This window comes from Schistocerca serialis, chromosome 9 (assembly GCF_023864345.2).
Source record: "Schistocerca serialis cubense isolate TAMUIC-IGC-003099 chromosome 9, iqSchSeri2.2, whole genome shotgun sequence".
Classification (NCBI taxonomy): domain Eukaryota; kingdom Metazoa; phylum Arthropoda; class Insecta; order Orthoptera; family Acrididae; genus Schistocerca; species Schistocerca serialis.
This window is the reverse complement of record NC_064646.1, coordinates 137,013,675-137,040,131: the sequence shown is the minus strand read 5'-3', so window position 1 is coordinate 137,040,131 and position 26,457 is coordinate 137,013,675. Positions and strand designations below refer to the sequence as shown.

Genomic DNA, 26,457 nt, shown 5'->3' with positions numbered 1-26,457 from the left:
GCCATAGTAGTTATGATAAATCACTATCACTTTCAAAATACTTGAAGGCTTTACATAAAACTAATGCAAAATAAGTTTTTACAATTTTGCTTATAACACACAAAGCTATTTCATTAGTGGCAGAGGTGATAGAGCTACATTTCTCTCCATACATTACACTTATCACATCAAATATTAGACAACTACAATAACACATAAAAACATAGTTTTGAGGAAATATATCGAGACTTTTTCATAATGCCTACAATTACTTATGTACTGCCCACATAGTACAGATTGTTTGTTTTTAAAAAGCATGATGATGCAACATTACATTTTTCTATTGCAACAGAATTCTCTGAAAACTGTGTTCCATTATAAAACCTATTTTGTATGATCAGATTATATTGGAAAAATATGATTCCTTGCAATTACTGTCTGCTACCCTAATGCATTAAATTAACTGTATAAATGACATTAATGAATGTTGTTCTGTTTTGGTGTAGATAAAATAACAACTACGATTTACAGATAGAATCCATTCAGGAAATCTGGTATATTGTAATAGGTATTATTAAGTACTCAATACTTACGCACTCGATCAATACATAAACATGCTACAGCATAAGAAGTATGCTTCCTTACTACTGAATGTAAAAAATAAACACATCAATAAAACCTACCGATGCAATGCAACTATAATAGTTGAGATGAGAATGAGAGCCATGCTAGTTGATATTTCTGCTGCATCTCCTCCATATGCTTGACCACAGGCAGGGGGACAAACAGGGATAATGGTTTCTGCAAACAAAACATGGCAGCATGTGCCAGTTTTTGGTAAACATAACAAGCAAACTGCACATTCCGCAAGACACAAATAGCATAAAATACTGCTGTATCTATAGATGTCGTTCTCTCAAGAAACACAAGAAAAGCAGTTTTAATATTCAAAAACTATCTGTCAGATGCAGTGCAAGCATTCTAATCACTGAAGGCAATATAATAAACAAAACAAGTACTACTTCACGACAAATGAACACCAAAAAACAATTTTAAATAATATTTTGTATAGCACACAATAATAATTTGGCTTTCCCTCAACATGGGAGATGCAAAACTCTTGAATCACACCTGCCCAAACAGTGCTCCATGGACAAATGAACTCTGCTCACACTCCAATCTAGTGCACCAAGTGCAGAGGGGTGGAGGACAGTAGGGTGTGGGGAAAAAGGAATTTTGCAGACAGATACTGCTAGAGCAATACAACCACAATGTCAGCCTGCCAAATAGATTTCCCTGCCTAGCCACATGCACACAAGTTTGCTGAAATGAGTTCTTAAACAAGATTTACATTCTACAATACATATACTATGTTGTTCATTTACACAACTATCCAAAAGTGGAGAAGTCACACTGTTCATTGTACAATAAGAGCTGTCCCACTTATCAAATTATTTGAAAGTCAAGTGATTATGTTTTTAAAAGATCACTGCTTGAACACTATACGACACCAGCCACAAAGATCACATGATGCTCTTACACTGATGAGCTGAAACAAATTGACTACCTGTTTAATACCATGTTGGTCCACCTGTGGAACACAATGCAACAGAGACACTGCATAGCATAGTTTTGACAAGTCCTTGTTGAGTTTCTGGATGTATGTGGAACAATATGTGTATGCACACAGGTAACATAATCGCAATAAATTTCAGGCCTGTGGCTTGTGGTTGCAGAGCTAGTGCCCAATAACACTCCAAATGTGTTCCACTGGGTCCATATCAGACATTGACATGCAATGTTCTGGCTCTGTGACACACACAGTTGTCCTACTGGATGATGCCATAGCCAATGAGGAAATTATCAAGTATGAAGGGCTGCTAGAGGTCAATGTTAATGTAGTCCACAGCTGTCAATGTACCTCTGATTACAACTAAATGCCCTTTGGAGCACAGGTGGATGTGACACTTAACAGAATACAGCCCCCTACTGGCCTGCTTGGTTAGCACAGTGCATGTTCAAGCAACTGTTTACCTAGATGATGGTGTGTCTCAACACGACCGTCGACCTTGTGTCACAATAAATGTGATTCGTCTGATCAGGCTAAAACGACCCTCTCGATGCACAAACCAATCTTTACGATCTCATGCCCATTGCAATCATGACTGATTGTGGTGTTGGATCAAAAATGAAAGACAAAGAGGTTGCCTGTTACACACTCATGTTCAACAACTTTCACTGGGCAGCATGCTTCGAAATTCTTCTGCCTGCACTGACGTTGTATTCTGCTATCAGATCTGCCACAGATCGCCCCTAACCTGCATCACAGAGCAGACAAGCCTCTGATGCCCTCATTCTATAAAGAGGTACAGGCATCTTGTTTCGTATTAATGGTTTCACCATCCTTCAAATACTTTCCAAAAATGCTCACAACAGCAACACACAAACAGCCAACTATTTTCACTATTTCTGAGGTGCTCTATCCAAGGTGCCAAATCATAACAGTGTGCCCCTTGTCAAAGATGTTTATATCAGTGGATTTCCATGTTTGTGGCCCATATCGTCACTAGAATGATATCCTATTGATTTTTGCTGTGATTATATGATGTCCTTCCTGCATCACTTGCCTGTAATGCCACCAGGTGGCATTCAGTCTCATGGTGAGCAGTGGTCATAATGTTGGTTCATCAGTGTATCTTCTGACAAAATTGCAACATTCCTAGAGATGAACAGAAAAAGAGGTCAAGTGTGTCTGCAGTCCTCAGCAGATTGCTCACTTCGGTTTTACGGCCAAAACCACCAGTTATTAGAATTACCTATCAACGTAACAGAACCTTCTTATCACAGATGTAACAAAGAATATTTATGCTTTCAATTAAAAATTAGAACTATGGAAAACAAGTTTTCAAAGTGATTAAAAACTTTACTCAGCTCAAGACTGACTCTACCCTATATGTGAAATCACAATCGCTTTTGGCCACTGATGTAACCAATTAACACCAGTTTCAGCTGATAGACTGGCATTATAACACCTAACTCAAGGGTCTGTTTGTCAAATCCCACAATCTGCTCGACTTTAATAAAATGGTAACATAAGAGCAATAGCCTTGAATGCACTGTCAAAATGTTAAATATATTTCAATGTCCTGTTCATTGTATTACTGTTGCCGAATGTATATTTCTTCAATTACGAGATGAATTTACTGCATTAGCAGAAAGATAAAAAACTGAAAACTAATTCAATTAATATTATCCTAGTCATAAAATGAACTGCAACATTCACCTCCTACAAATAATACCATCGTGCTGTAGACGCATCGATTGCTGCTTTCCTGTTTCCCCAACATCTGCAACCTTCATCGTATTATTTAAAATACATTTCCAGAGGGTGGGACAAGGACGAGAGTGCTGGACACACAATGATGCACTTTTCATGTAAGTGAGCATACCAGGAGCACAAATCTTGGAACCAGGCCTGGTCTTACACTTAATTTTTATTAAATAATGTCAATATCAGTAACTACTACTAAACATATATATCTTTTTGAACATGTACACACAACAACATATATACAGCTGATGAAACTAAGCTATTATGATATGTCATGCATCACTTCAACAATAAAATTCTATATTTCTCAACTGTGACTGTGTATTTAGCGCAGAAGAATCTTACATCGTTCAATCTAACTTCAGGTTGTTTGACATATTTTATTTCAATAATCAGCTCACCATGAATTAGTTAATGACAGTACATGCTAAATTCACAATGAAATTTGCCACACACAGATAATCAACAAAATTAATCAGAACTTCATCTCATCAGAAAATGCTGGTGAGGGTCTCAGACTGGTGAGCAAATACTCAAAAAATCTGTCATCAGTGTTTCGCAAGCTACACCGTTCATGGATGAATGATCACATAACAGTTACCCCTTCTTCTGCCGTATCACATACTCCCAATTCACAACTCCACATTATCTTCATGGTGTGCCACTCCCCACCAGCTCCAACACCTGTGGAGCACATGCATAGTCCGTGGTCCTGCCAACCCTCATATTTCTAAACAACAAACCAACTGCCTCCAATCCACTAGTTACCCCTCCCCAAACCCTCTTCTGCCTCTCCATCTATGCCACACAAACCCCCCCCCCCCCTTCCCCGGAAAAAAAAGTTAATTTCGAGCTCCACTGAAGCCCACCTGCCGAACTGCAATCCTGGCATGGTGCGTTCAGCCAGCACCATGTAGGGGCACAGACGCACATGGTCGTGAGTGTGCATGGAGGAGGTAGGTGGGAGCGGACATGCACTTGCTCGCGCGTGCTCTAGCTCAAGAAGGTCTCATTACGAAAGCTAGTAAGTTCTTTTGGTTTTTGTGTGTGCCTTTCAGTAAGTGGTCTTTTATCAGAATTTTCCTACTGTGATTATGGATAAATTGCATTTCTTTAAAAGACTTCCAACGATTCTCATTCTGTCCACTGTATGTCACTATAGATGGTTACTCCTACATATTTTACATTTATTACTGTTTCCAGTGATTTATCACCAACAGCATAATCCGGCAGTAACAGCTCTCTTCATCTATCTATATGCAATACGTTACATTTATTAATGTTCAATGCCAACTGGCAGTCTATGCACCAATTGTCAATCCACTGCAGGTCTTCCTGCAGCCTACTACAGCCTTCTGGTGGTGTAACCTTCCTGTAGGCAACAGCATTGTTCACAAAAAGCACATCACGGAGCTTCTAGCATTATCTACTAAATCATTTTTACCTATTGCAAACGGTAACGGCCCTATGGGACCACCTCTAAGATACACTTGAAATTACTTCAGCATCTGTCAATTTCATGCCATCAAATCCATTCAACACTTCTTGCATTGCTCTCCTTACACTCATTTTAACTTTGTTCAGCTTGCTTAAATCTTTCTCATAAAACACTCCCACTGTCACTTTCTGTATAGTGATACGTGACATACAATATGTTATTTATCCAAACACAAGGAAAGATCCAGCATACTGTGTTGCACATTACCAACAGATCCACTACAAATCAATAATGTATGAAGTACTGGATTTTCTGCAACACCGTAAAATATTTGTTCCAGATATCTTACGAAACCCCTACACCCACAAATATGCATATTATCTATCCATTCTTCATAGATTAGGAGTAATCTGACAGTATCCAGTAAAAAATAAGTCATGTAAGTCACAAAGAAAGAATGACTGTGATTTTCAATCTCTAATTAATAAGGGGGTCAATGACAGGAATTATGAACTCTGAGACTAACTCACACTTCAGTCTATCATATATTCATGACTTAATGCCTCCCTCAAAACTGTAGATGGAATGTAATCTCTGCAGGCAATCAATGGTACTGAAGACCACATTTTGTAAGGTCTTGCTGTAGATTTATATGTCCTACAAACCATTGAACAAGTCTTGGTCTTAAGTAAACAGCAAGCTAGCATGTCTCTGTTTCACAGTAATACATGCACCACATATGCATAGTCTTGCTGCATACCAACAAAATGCTTCACAAAGATGTTAAATACAATGTGTAACATTTTTTAAAGTAATAACAGCTTCTGCCATCATTAGCCTATAAATAAGCAACAAGCAGCCTATACTGAAACATGCATTTAAAACGTATGTGATATCGCAAAAACTTTCTTGTACTACACGAGTTTTCTGGCAGATTCCAACAAGAACACATGCACGTACTGTTTAACTAATATTACTACTGAAGGCCATAGAAGACTCACCAAACAACTCCACTTCTTCCCGAGCTTCACCCAGTTTGTTGGCTGCCTTGCATTGGTACTTGCCATACTGCCGTTTCTCAATTGTTATCACACGGAGTGTTGTATCAGTAAATTCATCAGCAGTTGCAAAATGTGAGATGCTGTAAAAAAGGGAAACAGAAGAGGTTCACACAAATAAAGCAATATCAAGGGATAACCACATGATCTCATGATGTGTTGGTTTCGTAGTTTGCTGTCAATTTTGAAGCACATGAAAATATATTGCACATAGTACACATGTAAGAATTTAAATATTTGACAGGGGAGGGGAGGATGGAGCTGCATGCAAAAGCCAGGGCTGTGTAAAGGAAGATTACGGTTTAACAGATTATTGATGACAAAGGCATCAGAAACACACCTCAAGTTTTTAATGGACAAAGATATGTGTAGTATTTGGATGTGTTACTGGAACATATTTTGTCAGAGCACTGCTCTCCCAACAATTTTCAGTTTTCCAACTCTCGCAGTGGCTATTGCTTGCTTAAGTAGCTCCTAAGTTGGCCTTACGAGGCTGAGTGCATCCCACTCTAGCTCCTTGGACAAGAATGTAAAAAGGAAATAGGTCATGTCCTTTTCAAAGAAACCATCCCTGTATTAACCTTAAAGCATTTGTGAAAACCACAGAAAATATATACCTGGATGCTTGGGCGGGTATCTGAAATCCACTCCTTCCAAAAGTAAGTCTTCTGTCTCAACTACAGTGACATCTCAGTGTATATGAGGGTGGAGTTGAATAGGACAAAAGGAAAGAGGGGCTCGAGTTGTAGAACTATATAACTAAAACTGGACTATGATGAGCACCATATTTCTAGACATCTTAGAAGTGGTCATTACAAAGGAGAATCATTTGATAGCTAAGGCATGCATAACTGTACCCTTCACAACCAAATGGTAAAAAAGGACACTCCAGCAGCTCTTCTACCTTTAACATATGTACCGCAGAGGGGAGAGTGGATAGATGGAGAGAGTACATTGACAGCCTCTACGAGGGAGCTGAATATGTGACAGAAGAGGAAATGGGAGTCAGTATCAATGACGGGGGGAGGGGGGGGGGGGGGGGGTATACTACTAGAGTCACAATTTAAGAGAGCTCTGGAAGACTTGCGGCCATGTAAGGTGAAAGGCACATATGACAATCCTTTGGCATTTATAAAATCACTGGGGGATGTGGCAACCAAATGACTATTCAGATTGATTTTTACAATCTATGAGTTTGGAAACAAACCATCAGACTTCAGGAAAATATCTTCAACATAATTCCAAAGATACCAAGAGCAGCTAAGTGTGAGAACTATCATGCAATGAGTTTAACAGCTCATGCATCCCAGTTGCTGACAAAAAATAATACAGAGAAGAATGGAAAAGAAAATTGAGAATCTGTTAGGTGGGAATCCGATTGGCTTTAGGAAAGGTAAAGGCACCACAGAGGCATTTCTTGATATTGCCCTTGGTAATGAAAGCAAGACACCATATTCACAGGATATGTTGAACTATCAAATGTGTTCAACAATGTAAAATTGAACGATTGAAATCCTCATAAAACGGACATAAGCTATTGTAAAAGATGGGTGATAAACTACATGTACTAGAACCAAGATGGAAAAAATAAGACAAAGGTCAAGAACAAAGTGCTCTAATTAAATATGATATAATGTAGGGATGCAGTCTTTTGCCATTACTGTTCACACTCTATACATAGAAGAAGCGGTGAAGCAAATACAATAAAAGAGTCGGATTAAGATACAGGGTGAAGCGATATTGATAATACGAATCCCTGGATGTTGCTAAGCTTAATGAAACTGAGAAAACTTGCTAGATAAAACAGTCTATCGAGCACAAACTATGGAATGAATTCTACTACCTTGGATATCAAAATAACAACAGACAAAGCAAAAAGAACATAAAAGCAGAGTAGCCTAGATAAAGAGTGTTCCCAGTTAAAAGAACTCTATAGTATCAGAAAATGGTATCTGGAGGGACAAATAATTGAGGACACTAGGCTATTCCGAGATGAAGAGGTTGGCATAAGAAATGAATTCATAGCACATCACATCAAGCCAGTCGGGGCAAGGAGTAGAGGCAAACACCTGGAATTTGGCATAATTCAAGGATTTTGATGATAAGTCCATAATAACCTGACCACGAACAATTACTTGGTGCAAACAGCACATGGACAGTCTTCCATTTGCAGCAAAACTGGAGAGAGCAGGAGCGCTTAACTGTAACATCCTCCATCATCTGAGATGTCAAGCTATTATTAATTACATTGGCGAGTCTTACAATACTAATGCTTTTAGATTCTAGTTGTGACACGCAACTTTTTCCTGGCTGACTGCCCAGATGCTCATTCCTGGTATAAATAATACTTCCCTCTAAGCAACTCTGATTCCCAGGAATCTGTCATGCTTTCAAAAGTTTCAGAATATGTCTGTTACATGATTTGTCATCAACTAAATGTCTGTAAAACTTCATACATCACAAGAGTTTGCTACATGTTCATGATTTGTGGGGTAATTTCTGCAGTATAATCTTCAACAATAAATATGTCCATAGGTTTACAAGGGCCTTTGTCAATTCCCTGAAGAGGTCCACTGCACAGTCGCTTGAAATGTTGACATTTTAGGTGTTTGTGTGTGTTTCACAATGATCTGGCCTAATCTATAATGATTTTAGTCAAACAAGTGTGTCATTCAATAAGAGCCAGCATCTGTTTGCTATCATAATAACTAGATTGAATGATTATTCTTACAAACAGCAATATGACACATCACTGGCAGTAGTTATCTCCTGTACTGTGAGTATTGCAGTTATAAGCTTTTTCTACTCCTTTTTGCACAACAACCACATTAAAATTCATGTGAATTACAGAATTATTAATGATTTATATTTTTGTGAGAATAATCGCATATGTTGCTGCCAAAATTCATGTAAATTAATTATATAAAGCAAATGTGATGGATTATTGACATTAGCTCCTTTAAATGCAGCTGCCATGACTATTAAGGTCTATTTTCTTCATTGCATACCGTATTTACTCGAATCTAAGCCGCACCTGAAAAATGAGACTCGCAATAAAGGGAAAAAAAAATTCCCGAATCTAAGCCGCACCTGAAATTTGCGACTCGAAATTCAAGGGGAGAGAAAAGTTTTAGGCCGCACCTCCAAAACGAAACAAAGTTGGTCCATTGTAATATGAGACACAATTTACGTCGAATGAATGACGATACAGCGACAGTAGTTTGGTTCGAGTCGTAAGCTTAGCAGTTAAGCTTTACCAGGTAGCCATTGCTATGCGTCAGGCGCTCCGTCCGTATTTATGCGAGTACCATTCCTTTTTCACATGCTCTGTCTGGTTTGAATCGATTGCTTATTTTGCTTTGATCTGATAAGTGCCGTTTTCTTTGTTATAGGTGTTCACATCATCCTAAGCTGAAAATGCATTACTGTACTGTCATGCATTGTTTGTCGCATTCTGACAGTGCGTGTTTACGGCCTGTCGCCGCTCGCGGCACGGCTTGCTTTTGTGCGCGCTACCGCCGCTTACAATTAAAAAAAAAAAAAAAAAAAAAAGAGAGAGAGAGAGAGAGAGGGGAATCGTCTCATTAGCGAAACAATGGCAAGAGACTGCTATTTGTTGTTACTTACACTGCTGCTTTCTTTGATAATGATCAACAAGAGCCAAATAATAGACTGCATATTTCAGAACATGTTCTGAACGAGAGTTCGGCGAAAATTTTTCTCCGTTTGAAAATCTTTGCGGCCGCTTCTGTAGTACATCAAATTCTGCACAGAAATTAGAGTCATCTTAGATTTAAAAATCTGGTCAGTTGCCATACTTCATTTCTGACTCTATCACATTAGGCATAAGAATAATACGAATATAAACATGACACGATACGTATATTCTTCCGCGTTTGCTGTTGTCTCACTCTAGTTTCGTAGTTTATTAGGCAGGATTTAAATGAGATAGCAGCAAACGCGAAAGAATACATGGCAAAATGTTTATATTCGATTATTCTTATGGTGAAGAGAATACTGCATGTGATTCACATTTCATCAGGTTCCTATTAGCAACCACTCTTCTCACTGGTAAGGTGCGCGTCATATATCTTGGCGGCCGAGTTTAGGTTCGTTCTGCGCATTTGACGTCACAAATCACAGTCAGCCAATGAACAGAGAACGACGTTGCCAGATCTCGACTGCAGTGCAGAGCACGGACGAGTGTCTTCAATTTTAGAAACGTTCAGTCAAAAATGAAGTAATTGAACAAAAGCAATGTCTTGATAGCAGACTTTCTTTTATAGAAAGTTTGGAAAAAGCATTCTTTACACCAATTGCTTCATATTCTATTAATTAATTAAACCAAACAAACAATAAGCCTCCTAATTCAGGCGATAGCAAGGAAAGGTGTTTGTATCAGTCTCACGAACCGCTTTTTCGCAATAAAGAACAGCGGTAATTGTTTATTTCCTATTGTACTTCGACGCAACGTGAGTAATTCGTAGTCATCCCAACAGTGTTTGTCGGTATTTTGCAAACGTTTAGAGTGCTCCAGGAGATGCTAGAAATGAGTAGCTGCGTTGGCGTAATGGTTAAGGTGTTGGGCTGCTAATCGGAAGATTCTGAGTTCAAGACTTATTGCATACTAAATATTTTATTTATTTAAAAACAATAGCGAAGTGTCTTACTTAATGAATTTTATTCGTTTGAATGTAATGTTTTGAAATTTCCTGTGCTTCATTATAATCATAATAAGTTTTCAGTTTTTGTAATTTTCTCCTCCAATATTTCTTTTCATAGCAATTAAAAACAACGAAAAGGCACACATACAATATTCATGTTACCCGTTTTGTTTGTATATCGCCTCTTCCACAGTCGCTGTTTTACTATTCATATTGAGATATATTCTTTTGCGGCAGTATTAAAAGTATTATTTAGAGCAGAATTTCGGCTCGTACGTTGCCGAGCTATTTGATTGTCTGATGGAATTCTTTGCTTCGCTGCTTTGGCAACATCATATTCAATGGTTTCGTCGACTGATCTATGTTTTGGCAAGTATTTGCTGTCCGTTGTGACAAAAACAAAATGTTTGCGCACTGTGCCTCACTGGCAATATATTTTAGTTTTATGTTTTATTACGTCCAAAATTCAGTTTTGTGTACTTCGCCAACTTCGTTTTAATCAGAACGTTTTAGAAAAAAGCGAAATGACTCTGGTATAAAGAAAGTTTTGTTACAGTTGCTAAAGATAGAATATTTCCCAATTTATAAACACTGTTTATGTTATAAAGGGTGTTCATTTTATGGGGACATTGAAATCTCTTGAAAACGACACACAGAGCCAAAAGAAATCCTAATGAAAATTAGTTCCTCCCGGAAGGGGACATCCAATTATAACAAATTTGACTACAAATTCGTCGAATTTGGTATCATTGGATGTCCCCCTCTGAGACAAAAAAAATTTAGTTATAAATTTGTTTGATCCGATGTGTAGATTTACGGATATTTCAATGTCTCCAATTAAAATGAACACTCTGTATAGTTGGAACCATGAACGACTGCGGTCGATTTAAGGCTCGTTCTACGCACCTGACGTCACGCATCCGCTGACAGCCAATGAGTGTTCAGTAGTTTTCTGAATGGTCTGCTGGGAATGTCTTGGCGAGTGCGAGTGTTAAATGTGATTGTAGTTATTCTTTTGTGAATTTTTATCGCATTTGTTGCAAGTTGTCATGGCTGATAATGGTGGTAAGCGACAAACTCTCCATAAACAGGCGAGGGACATAATTTACCGGATTCACGCTTTTTTCAAGCGCGAAGCAGAAAACAGTGGACCTATCACGGATGTCGCCAGATCTCAGGAACGCACTGCAGAAGCGACAGGCGTTAGCTTGAGAACCGTTCAGCAGATTGCCAATGAAGGAAAGTTATCTACGGAGACCTGTGGAAGCCCACTTTTCAGATCGCCAGGGAAATATCGCACTCGTGAGAGGACTGTAACTAATTTAGATAATTTCGACAAAGATGTTCTAAGACGAGAAGTGCTCAACATGTACAACACAGGCGAATTTCCTACTGTAAAAAAAATCACTGTGAAAATGCGTGAAACCATAAATTTTAAAGGTAGCATGACTTCAATGAATAGAATACTTAAAAACATTGGATTCAAATATGTACATACAAATGACGGAAGAAAGTTTTTAATGGAACGTAGTGATATCGCTGCTTCAAGGGCACAGTTTTTAAGACGTATTATTGAAGTAAGAAAATCCGGGAATAAGAACATTTTTTTCTTGGACGAAACATGGGTGAACCAAAATCACACAAGGAAAGCGTGTTGGAAAATGAGTGATGGTTTGGGTGGGTTTAAAGTACCAGTTGGTAAAGGTGGACGAATAATTGTGCTTCACGCTGGTTCTGCTTCTGGATTCATTCCAGAAAGCAAATTAGTGTTCCGGGCAAAAAAGAGAAATTCAGGGGATTATCATTCCGAAATGAACTCTGAGACATTTAAATTGTGGTTTAGGAATCAGTTTCTCCCTTACTTGCCTGCAAACTCGGTGATTGTAATGGACAATGCGAGTTATCACTCTGTTGTTGTTGACAAGACACCCACAACAAGTACAAAAAAAGCCGATATCATGTTATGGCTTGCAAGTAAAAATATTCCACATACTGCCAATCAAACTCGTGCTGAAATGTTGAATCTTGTAGTGCTTCATAAGCCTCGCACAAAAGTTTATGAAATCGATTGTGTTGCACAGGAACATGGACACACAGTTTTGCGTTTGCCACCGTACCATTGCCAATACAATCCGATAGAGTTAATTTGGGCACAAGTGAAAGGGTATGTCGCAGAACGAAACGTGACATTTAAAATTGCCGATACAGAAAGGCTTCTGCACGAAGCACTTGACAGAATTACTTCTTCAGCATGGGCTGAATGTGTTCGGCATGCACAAAGGCTACAGGAGGAGGACATGGACAGGGAAATTGTAATTGACAATCTGCTTGAACCCATCGTCATAACTCTAAGACCTGATGATTCGGACTGCGACACTGACTACAGCGATGCAGAAGACTATCGCAGCGATTGACAACAATGAAGGGTAAGGCACATACACAATAATACTCATGTTCTCTTTCTTGTTTTTGTTCCACAGTTGCAATTTTACCAATGGTATTGAAATATATTCCTCTTCTGCAACTGTAATAAGCGTCTTATTTAGACCAGACGCATTTTTCTCTTTTGAAGCATCTTCATTGGACAGCATTTTGTCTCCTTCATTGCCAAGTCACCTTTCGTAGTTTTGTGCTGAGGTAACACAATATTCAACGTTTGTGTCGGCCGATCAGTGTTTTAGCAAATAAATGCTTTTTGTGTGTGCCACACACAAAAATTATACTCGACATAGCTCAGAGCACTGATACACAGTATATTCAAGTCCTAATGTTTTTATAAGTCCACAGTTTTGTTTAACGTATTTTGTGTACTTCCTTTTGATTGATTGAAGTGCTTTAAAATAAAGTCAAACGCGCCCGGTGTAAATAAAACTTTTATTACAGTCGCGAAAGACGGAATATTTCTCAATATTACATACGACACCAATCTGGTACTTAAATTAAATGAGATGTTGTTCTACAGTAAATTTTATATGAAATTTAGGTATCTTGTCCACATTTCATTCTCAACATTGTGGTAACTACAATCGAACATACGGAAAGTATACGCTATGAACTTTACCTCTGCAAACTCTTCAAAATTTCGTGCAATGGTTTACTACATTTAATGCTGCAATATAACTGCATTGAAAATCGAAACAAAATTAAGTCATTTATGGGGGGAAGGTATCAGTCAAGAAGATGTGTCAAAATCAAATTTTTGGGCCAAATAGTTTCTGTGAAATCGAATGATAAGTGTGTCAAAGCAGTCGGAACACTATGTGTCTGCACAGGTGAGCAGTGCAGTGGTTACAAAATCGCGCACGGCGTGGAATGCGGGGAGCACGTCTCTGTAGCAGCGAAAGGTTTAATGCGGCCGTGGTGGCTTTACTTCATAAACTGCGCTCTCCCCCCAAAACGTAAGTTTGAGAACTACACTGCTACGGCGCTGCTTCTCTTGGCCGCGTACAACTGGCAACGCTGCAATCTCCCGCGTCTGGGCGGGCATGCGCGAACCGCCAAGATAAATGAATTGAACTATAGGAAAAAATTCAGAACGTACAGTTGGCCATATTGACAAACATCCTAAACAGTCTTGCCAGTCGGATTTTCGTAGTACATTGAAATTCTGCTACATTCGAAGATGAACAATACGGAATTTGTATTTACTTCGTTGGATAATGTATGAAAACGCAGTGGTCGAAACTCGGGGCGGAGAATTTTTTTTTTTACTGACGCAGAGGTTTTGGCGAAAGTATTTATCTTTGTGCCTACAAAGCATACCTGTGTAGCGCTACATATATTCGACAGCAGAAGTTATAGTTGTAGCGGCACCTACCAACATTTTTCAGAACTTCTGCTTGCTTTGCACTCGATTCTAAGCCGCAGGCAGTTTTTTGGATTACAAAAATCGGAAAAAAAGTGCGGCTTAGATTCGAGTAAATACGGTACTTCTCTCCCTCTAATTATGTAGCCTTATTGTGACCTCTTTTTTTCTCACAATCTCAGTAACAGCTGAAGCTGTTTACAGTCTTTTAATGTTATTTATGTTGCTTCATGTGTTCTCCAGCAACTTTGTTCAATTTTGCAACGTATACACTTCAGTACTCTCTGATCATTGTTACAGTCTGTTTTTCCAATGCCTGTTGCTAATCTCTCTCTGTCAATTTCACTGTACTTCTGATTGGTTGTATCTCCTCGTCACACAGTACTGGCTGATTTCCCCGTGATCCTTGGGCAGATATAGTTCATTTAACATTTCCCTCATTCACTATGTATGGACTTCCAAGAACAAAAGGCCAATATGTCTCGTAAAGATTGGGTGGCTTCTCACAAGTATAGTGTGGCTTGGTATTTATTTGATTAAAAGTTTATTTAGAGATTTTCTTTTCTTCGGCTACCATAGTCTGCACATGCACTGAAGTGACAAGTGAGGGCAAAGTCAGTGACATACTCAGTAAATGAGCACTGGTTGTGCATGAGGAAATCATACACTGGCACACTGGACACAATCATAGAGAACTTGGTTTGCAGTTTTGCTGTTACAAGATCACCAGACTGTAAAACAATCAAATACACACAGTAGATGACGTGAACTGTACGAACCTGTAATGCTGGTTGTTCGAAAGGACAGTTTCATCTTTCAACCATGTAATGGCAGGAGGTGGGTAAGCCTCAACATGGCATTCCAAGTCCATGTCATACTGCAAAGCCTGCCCAAGACGAGGTCTTGGTACTGTTATCACAGGTGGAAACTCCACTTCAACAGCTATGTTGCGCCGTGCTCCTTTGCCAACGCCATTTTCTGCCACACAATAATAAGTACCTCTATCTTCTTTCCCAATCCTGGAAATCTTCAAGACATTCCCTCTGTAACAGAAATTATACAGAGGAATTATTTCTGAAAATCTTTGCTAATAGTAACTACTGACAACTTCACAGTTGACCTGAAACATTGTACAAAATATGTTAAATTTCTTTTAATTTATGACAGCAGACATAGAGAACAGATGTAATTGATTACAGTGATAATACAATTTTAGACTAATGTACAAGAAAGTGGCATCATTCATGTAGTTAAGAAATATAGTGGTGAAGAATAAATACCATCTTTTAATACCAAGGTGATTTATCTCTATTAATAAAAGCCTTCAGTTAACTCTATTACGGTAAGACATCACCATGCTTTCATAGGTCATAAACATATGCATGGGGTAAATAATTTGGTTTCTATTGACTTCAAGCTGCTACGAACTACTCTTAACTGAGGTAAATGAGCCACTTTTACACCTACGCTGCAAATAATTAAATGCAAATTTTTGCTAAAATGGTTGCAGCATGTACAAGATCAGATAGTGCCAGATATTCATAGCTTAGTTCGCTTCTGTTCCACATACGGATACTGCCTCAACAAAAATACTACTCCTCTTGTGGAACATGCGATAACTAGCTTACATATAAAAATAACTTTATCACTATGTCTCAAGTTAGCAATTCAATATTTTAGAACCAGAAGCTGTATTAGACATGCAGTCTGACTATGAAACACACAAATGATTCAGCACCCCTCCAACTGTAGAAAGGCAAAGAGGTAATCTTTGAAGAATAAAGACGGATGTGATTATGCTTATATTGTCAGCAGTTGTCACAGCATAAGAAATTCATACTGCCTAAAGAAATAACAATGACAGCAGAGATTATTGTCATACAATGAGCACTTCCATACACCAAGAGTCATCTGGATGATCCAATCATTATTCTCTCCAACTGCACATCAGTGCTTGAATTACTAAGATACACCAACAGAGGAGAAAACAGTATTTTGAGTGATATACAGCATCATGAACCTTAGCTGCATATTCATGTACATCCAATATGGACAAAGGAGCAGCAGAATCTAAATACAAAAATGTGGAAATAAGTAAATTCTGTATAGATCAGGAGGTAGAAGTATGTGCCTGTGAGTACTAATGGGAGAGGTAAGATTTGTGATTGTTATAGTATATGGGTCTCCACAGGGTAATTTGAAAATTACAAATTGTTGCCCTTGACCCATTGATGCTGCAATCACTTTGACACAATTAAAAATAAGCTAAACAATGACTAGAAAGGTGTGAACAGTTAGATACCTGTAAGGCATGTCATTTTTCCATTAGAGGGCAGAGGGTGACTGTGATGTATAAAATATGCCAGTGTGCCAACTCTACGATTAACCAAAGTTTCTTTGATTCATTAAACTTATTTAATTTAATTTGGCATCTGAGTAGGGATGTATGCAACTGTGAACATATGTGTACATGAATCAATGTATTTAATGTGAAATGCACACATTTACAATTGCCAACTCACTTGTACATGAATCAATGTATGTAATGTGAAATGCACACATTTATAACTGCCAACTCACTTGTGTTTCTCTCTCTCTCTCTCTCTCTCTCTCTCTCTCTCTCTCTCACACACACACACACACACACACACACACACACACACACACACACACACACACACACACAAAATCATGGCAGCATGGTGGTAGAAGTTATCAGAGAGCAGCCTGTATTGAGTAGATGTAGTAATATATTTCTAGCATCATATCTGTTTGTACAGTTAATTGTGCTGTGGTTTGCATTCTCTTCTTATTGTAGTTGCATAATAGGAATGCCAACAAGCCAGTGTAAAAGTGTTTTTTGTAGCAGCCATGGTTGAACATTATGCATGTTTCACTGGTCTTGACTCTTAAAGAGCATTGATGTATCTCATGCCAGTACTTAGTAATCAGTACCAGATTAATTTTGGCATTGTCTGTTTCTGCATTTGAATGACTTGCCATTCTGCATTCCACTTACCATTTACAGTTAAAAAAAATAGAATTCCTGTATGGTATTGTAGAAGGAATTATCTAAGAGAAACAGTTTTAATCTACATTTAAAAACATTTCTGCTATCTGTCAGACATTTTATTTCCACAAGTGGATTGTCAGAGAGTTTTATAGCTGCAATTTCACCCCTTTCTGTACCAAAGTTGTATTCATTAAAGCATAATGCAGATCATTTATTTTTGTTGTATTGTACTTCAGAATATCACTGTTGCTCTCAAAGTTGGGTTTAGTGTCGATAACAAATTTTGAAAGTTAATAAATGTACTGTGAGGCTGTGGTTTAATATTCCCAGCTGCTGGAAGTAATACCTGCAAGATGTATGTGTGTGAACACCACACACAATTCTATGTACTTTCTTTTGTGCAATGAATACTTTTTGCCCAAGTGAAGAGTTACCCAGAACATTATTCCATAAGACATCTGTGAATTAAAATACACAAAATACCTGACCTTTTCTGTATCCCCAAAGTTGGCAATCATTCTTATGCCAGAAGTAGCTCTACTATATGGTTTTCCCAGTTTAAGTTATTATCAGTATACGCACCTAAGAACTTAGAATTTTCTACCCTGTTTATTATTACCTGTTGGTATACTAGGTTAATAGGAGGTGCAATAGCTTTGATAGTACAAAACTGGGTGAACTGTGTCCTCCCCCGCCAAAGTGCAAACACCACTCTATAATTTTAACAGAAGCATCATTTACTGTTTTCTGTGTTTTCTTTGCTTGGCATCGCAATACTTGTGTCACCTGCAGACAGGACTAGTTCTGTTTCCTGAGTCAAATAAAATGGTAGATCAATGACATAAAGCAAGAACTGCAATGATTGAACCCTTTGGTACTCTCCATACAGATGAATTGTCATTCCCCTTTGTGTTGCTTGAGCTGCCTATGGTAACTTTGTGCATTATCTTTGTTAAATAAGAACTAAATCTGTCATTCAACTACATATTCCGTAGAAACTTAGTATGTTATGATTGACACAATCAGATGCATTTGATACATCACAGAAGATACCAAATGGTAATATTTTATCATTTAAAGCATTTATTATGTACTCCATAAATGTATAAATAGCTGATCAACCTTTCTGGGAAAACACACTGACTCTGTCACGCATTATGTAAGTGACTAAAAATAGTATGTATTGTAATGTCACAACTTTTTACTGTCTTATTGGAGATATTATCCATCCTCTATGAACTTTTCCTTTTTAGGGTCAGAATGATCTTCATATATCATATGGAGATATGAGACTAACTTTTTTTTCACTAAATGTCCTCTGTTTTCAGTGTCCTTTTGTGCTTTATCTGCTGAGCTTTGTGCACCAATTGTGTCACCCATGTGTAAAAAGTAATTATTGGAAAATATTCTACACTTGAACTGTGTTTCACAATGTTCCCATTCTCTGTAACAGAAATAGTGTGGCTTCTTTCCCCTGTCTCTCTTTTAACAAAATTCCACATTGATTTTATTTTGTTATATGATGTGTCAATTTCAGACAAGATGTACATATTCTTGGATTTTTTTACAACTTTTCTCAATATGTTACAGTAGGGTTTGTAATAAGAAAGTATTTCTGGCTGTTTTGTACAAGCCATTTTTTTGTTGTGGAGAAACTCTGAACCTGCAGTGATCCAAGGTTTCTTTAATATTTCACCGTTATTACATTTAATTATCTTTTTATGAAAATTACTTACAAAAATTGGATTCAAATGGATTAAAAAAGTACATTGAACTTAGAGTTAGCATTAGATTTGTAAAATTCACCGTAGTCTACCTTTTTTAAGCTTTCTCTAAAATCTTCATTAGTTTTGTCATTAATGAGCCTCACAGTTTTTTAGTGTACAGTACATGGAGCTAAGTTATATAGTGTGATTAACTGTGTATCATATCTGACAATCTGTTTACAGCTGGATAGATATGTGTCTTCTTAACTTCTTCTTGTTTAGTGAATACGTTATCTCTAAGGGTACTGCTGTCTTGAACAACTCTAGTAGGAAAATTATGACTGATACCAAATTGTAAGTGGCTAAAAGCACCTCTAGATTACTCTTCCTGTCCGATTCCTTCAAGAAATATACATTAAAATCCCCACACATTTATAATCCCTTTCCTGTGTGATAGAAACTCATCAAATTTGCAGTATTGTGTGTTCTTCATTTGGCTGGCCTCAAAGGTGGAAACCACACAATTAGAACTTTGGTCAAATGATGGAACTGGAATGGTTGTTTTGAGATTCTGCAAGAGTTATAAGAGATTTTTATTACTTCTCAGGTCTATTAGATTTGATGACAAAGAAACTGGGATATGAGATGTAAAACATGGGTTGACAGGTATTAGGAACTCTCTGGAGGCATTTGTGAAAAACTGCATGAACAGTTACAATCCTGGGGAATTTGTTACTATTAATGAGCACACAGAAACATTCAGAGGTCATTCCAGCTTCATACAATAAATTCCCAACAAACCAGCTAAATATGGCATCAAAATATTTGCTCTGTGTGATGTGATTTTACACTGGTTTGTTGGAAGCTTATTGTGGCAAACTGCCCAAACGACCATTTTGTGCTTCTAATAAGTCATTTGATATTGTGTGTAGAATAACCAAGCTGATAAAAGGCACAAATAGAAATGTGACAATAGACAACTGGTGTATTAGTTATCTGCTGGTGCTCTCTCCACTATGAAACAAAATCATTTAGAGAAATCGGTTCAGCAGTTTTCGGATACCAGAAAGATACTATGGTATCATACGCACTTGGACGTAAAAAATGTGATGTACTAATTTTCACAATGTACTACGAAGATGAGTGAACTAATATGCTTCACATTATACCCGATTACAATAAAACAACAGGGAAGGGGAGGGGAAGGGGGTTGATACTGTTTCACAAAATGTCCAATAAATATTCAGTGACGCAAATGACAAGAGGGACAGAGGCTATATGTTATGCACTACCGAATATAGTTAATATAAGCTAATAAGAATACACAGATGGTGTTTAAAATAATGAGAAACATCCACGTAGAGTTTTTCTAAAGAATTATGTTAGCACGTATCTGCATTATTGCAAAGCTTAAGCGACACATATACAAGAGCAGTTAATGAAGAAAAAAAGCCAGATGTGGAATTCAAGGAAAGACAAGTTAGCTCCACAACAAAACAATGTAGTTCTTAAAATGATTTTGTTTGCATAAGTCATTTTTAAACATACTCTGTAAGAAATGCAGTGTGCATTCACCCGAGATTGAAGACAATTATTTTGCAAGTAAGTTATTCCAATGTAACAAATTGGCATTTATAACATAACTATTGTTAAGCACAAGCTTAAATGTTATGTGTAATCACTGTAAGATTTAACACTGCATTGCAATAAATGATAAAGCAGTACCAACAAATAGCCACTTATCATCAATGGGTACATAATACACCATGTGTTGCTAATGTTAACATTAAATAATGCACCTTCTCTATGATTAATAAGGATTATCAGCAGAGCAGTAAGTAAATGGGTTCAGTACAAACACATTTAAGTATGCAAGGAGCAGTACATGTAGGTAACAAAATTTAAGTGTAAGTTCCTAGTTTGAACATTTCATATGCCACATTAATTGAATGGGATTTTATAATGCAGATAAGAGTACATTACATTATCCTGAGAAAAATGTATAGATACAAGGGTAACAGATAACACTGGAAGACATAATATGTCTGTACTTTGTGAAAAACTAGACATCAGAAAATCTTGATAAAGCCAGAACCTGTCCATCAAACAACAATTTTCTTCATGAGCAAATTAGGAGAAGCTGGATGAAAGAAAAGGTAATGAAGAGGTGACGCAGGTAATTAGGGGGTTTACAATCAGTTTGGGTTTAGACATCTCAGCTTGACAACTGTTTCAAAACTACAACGTACTAACAATATTGTTGTAAGCTATGATGCACTGTGGCATGGTGGTTAGCATAACTGGCTGGGGAGCTGCAAGTCGCCAGTTGAAACCCAACCACCACCAGCTGAAACCCAACCACCAGCAATTATCAGTTGTTTAACACTCACTATTTCTGGAAGGTTCTTGAAATATCTTATGTCTGTATATCCTGGAATATTAAATGTATGTCTAAATATCAGCATTCTGGAATATTCAATGTTTATCTAAATATTACCTTTCTGGAATATTCGATGTTTCTAAAAATAGCTGCACTTTCTGTCCAGGAATTTTGTTCTGATCTGGCTGTCAGTCACTGTTCATAATAAATGTGATTTCAGTGCTACGGGTTTTACATCATTCCACTGACAACCCTGCTTTCAAATTTGGACATGAATGTGGTCATGATATGACACAGTCTCGTGGAGAAGTTGGGTACTTATCAACATCTACATCAGTGTGACTCCAATTAGGCAATGTAAAAGCCATCATCTATATGAGCAGGGCAGTGCATATTTTCAGTGGAGCAATGGATTCCAAGCCGGCATTAAGTCCGTTGAACATCAGGCATTCATCCGTGTTTGACCCAGCACATCAGAAGGTAACAGAGAATGCTGAAGAGGTGCATCGATCTTATGCACCTACCTCCGCCATCAGATGAAAGGCCAGAAAGAATGGACTATACCAACTTGGATGACACTGCTATCAAACAACAACCTAGTACCCAACTAACACAGGTACAACCAACTCTCACACAACGTATGATGCCCCATAGAAGAAGAGGTATTTGGAGGGCAGAGAACACCACACCAGTGCGTCTTCACTGTGGACAACCCAGATGTGTCGTACGCTACTCCAGAGGAAGAAGGTGAGTTTTCAGTGACTACTACACCCTTGTACATCAACCGTCACAACAGTTTTATTCACGCCAGCCAACCGCGGACGATTATAGTCAACCTGTGGGATGAAGCCCATTGCCGCACCCTGGACAAGTTCACTCCCACACTGTAGCAGTTCCCAGTCTCTGTACAGACGTATCAGCCACCCATCTAGCCACCTACTTCAGGAAAACTGAGTGAGACGACCACCTATGGAGGTGAAGCCAGCTCATATGCAAATCCATCAATGACAGTAACCAAGATGTAAGGAAATCTCACTACTGTCATCGTCAATAGTCAACATGTCTGTGAATTAGTTGATTCATGGGCTTCCCTTTCCGTAATGTTGAATGCCTATTGTCATCATTTAAAGAATACCACATACTCTGTGATACAAAAGTGACTGTGCTCAAAGAAGCAAATGAGAAATACATCCTGCCGAAAGCAACATGTATTTCTCGGAATGTGCTCATGCTAGCAGCAATCCATAAATGTTTTCTGTAACAAGCAACATGCAACAACTACTGCGGAGCAATTTTCTTGGAATGAGGTGCAAGAAAGATCTTTCCTTGTCCTTAAGGAGGCTAACGTATTCTCCACACTTAACACTGTATAACAACAATTCTGAGACAGAACTTTACACCAAAGCTGGCTGTTGCAAATTCAGGAAGACACTGAAAATGTGGTAGCTATTACTTCCACAGTATTGAGAAACTTTCCACAGCTAATGCTGGGCCGAGCAGTTACCACATAGCATAGGAACCAGAGTCATGACATCAACGATGCAGTGGAAAAGAAGAGCCACTGTGGCATTGGTAACCTGATTGCTTCACGTCTGAGCCATGGTCCTGGTTATGGTTATGTGACAGAAACCGGTGAGAGAGAGAGAGAAAACAATGGCCCAATCCCATATAAATAATACTTACTTCTAGTCAGAGGTATCACAGTTTATCAGCACCCTTGCTGCTGTTACTAGCTGTGGCCCTGTTGTTCATGCCGAGTCCAACGCTGTGGACTTAGTGCCCTCCAAACAGTGGGTCACCCTCGGCCCTACCTCACCTGCTGCCAGCATTCTACTCTGGAGGTCTACCATTCAAGCCTGGAGCTGTGTAGTCATTTGGCCACCATTGCCTTTGCAGGCAAACTTCTTACTGTCTACCTCTGCTCATGTGGGCAAACACTGCTGCTGCCATGAGCCATGTCACCTTTGTTCCAGTCTGGCATAATCACCCGCCGGCTGCACAACACTGCAACCTGTCAGGCTGGCCGGTGACGGCCGTGCCTCCTCACAGTCCATGTACAGTTTATGCTGTGGGTGCACTGACTTCTCCAAGTATCATCATAATTGTTGTAGTTGACAAACAATAAATGGATGTTTTAACAATGATGTTTTGACAACAAAACATTGGATGGCTACTGGGCATCCATTCCTGGCTCCACTGTACCCCGCCATAGTAAAGAGTGCCTTGCACATGTTTTGAGCTATTGGCAAGTTCTGACTATGTTTATAAGGCAAACCAGTCACCGTTCTGATGGACCATCATTTTCTACGCTAGCCTGAAAAATCCATCAGGTCAACTGGTAAGACGGGCACTAAGGCTTCAAGTTTATGACATCACAGTGATATACAAAACTGGATGCAAATACAAGAATGTCAACAGCATTTCAAAGAATCCTTTGGCAGAGCACAGCAGTGTGGATGAAATCGCAGTCATCACTGCACTGAATGATTTTGCTGCTGAACGCAAGGAAGATCCAGCACTACTGAAAACCAGACAACCATGAAGCAGCATGAGCCAGCAAAGGAAAATTCCATTTAATAAATGAAGCATTGTACAAGAGAAACTACAATCACATGGGGCATAGTGGTTGCTTGTCATCCCAGCTCATCCACAGCCAGCTATTCTTAAGTACAGGATGTACATAAAGTCCGGGAACACTTTCAATTGTTTATTGCGCAAGATCCAAACATTGTACAGATATCACACATATGTCTTTTGAAGAGAAATCCGGAAAGTTTATACCACCACAGTGTAGTTTGGTAATTTGCTGATAGTTAGCGCTAGTCGCAAACATGGCGAGTTCAGGTGCGGAGCAAGTTTTCTGTGTGTTGGAGTTTGACAAAAACAAGTATGCTTCAGCTGTCCAACAGATGTTTAGAACCAAGTACAGTAAGAAGCCACCACCAAGGAAGGCCATTTACCACTGGCACAACAAATTTGCTATGACAGGTTGCTTGTGCCCGGCAAAGAGAAGCGGACGTCTCAGTGTGAGTGAAGTGAATGTGGAGCACGTATGAGACACATTCATAAGGAGTCGAAAGAAATTGGTGTGTCGTGCATCCCATGAACTCAAAATGGCTCCAATGACACCCCATCCCATTTTCATCGAAGTTCATGGGTACCTGAACCGAAAGAAATCGGTGTGTCGTTCATCCCATGAACTCGAAATGGCTCCAATGACACCCCATCCCATTTTCCTCGAAGTTCATGGTAACCTAAACACAGAGCTGCCGCATCGATGGATTGGCCATGCTACAGAAGGGGACAGCTGTTTCATGAAATGGACTCCCCGGTCACCAGATCTCACTCCACGTGACTTTTTTCTGAGAGGACACATTCAAGATCTGGTGTATGTACTGCTTCAATCACATGATGTTGCACAGTTCCGGGAGAGAATTACGGAAAATGATTGCCACAGTCAATGATGCCATGCTGGGTCGGGTATGGCAAGAATTGAATTACCGTATTGACATCTACCAGGTCACTCATGGTTTGCATATCAAATGTTTGTAAAAGAAACTTTCAGAGTTTCCCTTCAAAATGCAATATGTACGACATCTGTCCAATGTTTAGTTCTTGTGCAATAAATAATTGAAAATGTTCCCAGACTTCATGTACACCCTATATTTCCATGATGCTATAACATCTGGTCACCTGGGATGCATGAAGACTTTAGACACAGTCAGAAGAAGGTCAGGTCTGTTAGACACTACATAAGGAAAGCCGATGACAGAACTATGTGCCCCAATTACCAAACTAACTTGCAGCAGCACTATTTCAGGGAGTTCAAACCAACCTCTTGGGGATGTTCCCGAATTCAACAAATGGGAATCGGTGGATGATAGTCTGTCACCAAAGCTGTGCCATCTAAAGAGGCCACAGAGTGTGTGAAGCTCCTTGCAAGAGATCATTCTGAAGCACAGAGGATCTTGTGCAATGGTCTCTGAGCATGGAAGTTTTCCCAGTCAAGACTATGTTTGGAGGTAATTTTAATATTGCAACATCAACCGGATGACAACTGCCTACCATCCATAGACAAATGGCCCCACACAATAATGCTTTAATAAGACACTGGCAGACATGCCTTTGGTGTATATTGATGCTGAACAGACAGATTAGGATGCAATAACTGCTCACCATGACGTTCAAATATAACACAGCAAATCAAGGCACTATTTAAGCTTCACACTGTTCTTTTTGCCCCAAGGTCGTGAGGCAGAAACAATGATGGGTACACTACTCCCATTTCAACTGGACATACAAACATTAGTAGAAACTAATGTGGCTTAAACTTAGAAAATGTGATAAAGAGAATAAAAAGCAATCACACACTCTTTCCCAATCTCATCTATGAGCACCTCCACAATCACACTAGCTAACACATATGGCAACGTTAAGAATGGTCAGATGTTCTAAAACTGTCAACTAAAACACAAGTAAGACAAGAGGAAAAATAAATAGATTCACAGGAATATGTGGCTGGCTGATCACTTCAAAAACACAGGTGAGCCAGCCACCCTGACAATACTTTAAAACTGTCACCTTAAAATTTTAGGCAACGAGCTGGACGTTGCACAAAAATGGCCCTCTTGCCAGAACAAGAAACTACACATGAGAGGATTGGTCCTATGCAAAGATGAGTGCATATGGATCCTGGGCACCCATAAGAAAAAAAGAATGCTAAAACGCCACACACTGGGCAGTGAGATATAGCCCAGGAGACTTGATTCAGATTTTTACACCTGTGCAGAAAGTAGGACTGTCAGAAAAATTTCTAAAGTGCAACTTGGGCCATATCATATCATTCTTTGCCTGTTGGACACATGCATATGAAGTCAAGGAATATGACTGTTCATCAGGAAGACAAAAGAGCAGAGTCACTGTTCACGTCTTCTGGATGAAGATCTACTACAGCCAGAGGCGCACGTCAACGATGGGAGGTATTACCTTTAATGCTCACCATAGTGAAGAGAATGTAACAACACGACCAGAACACATTCACATGACAGCGTCACTATACAGAGGACCACTGACGAGATCTAGA

At 38.8% G+C, this 26,457-nt stretch overlaps 1 protein-coding gene across 1 annotated transcript in view; it reads right to left on the bottom strand.

The window, feature by feature from the left end:
* LOC126419326 (lachesin) overlaps window positions 1–26,457 on the bottom strand; it is a 40,394-nt gene that overhangs the window by 1,087 nt on the left and 12,850 nt on the right. Inside the window, exons 4-6 of the mRNA XM_050086510.1 lie at window positions 15,055–15,318; window positions 5,750–5,889; window positions 663–780 (exon numbers count right to left, since the gene is read on the bottom strand). Of these exons, the coding sequence (XP_049942467.1) occupies window positions 663–780; window positions 5,750–5,889; window positions 15,055–15,318 (522 nt within the window). The remainder of the gene's footprint in view (window positions 1–662; window positions 781–5,749; window positions 5,890–15,054; window positions 15,319–26,457) is intronic.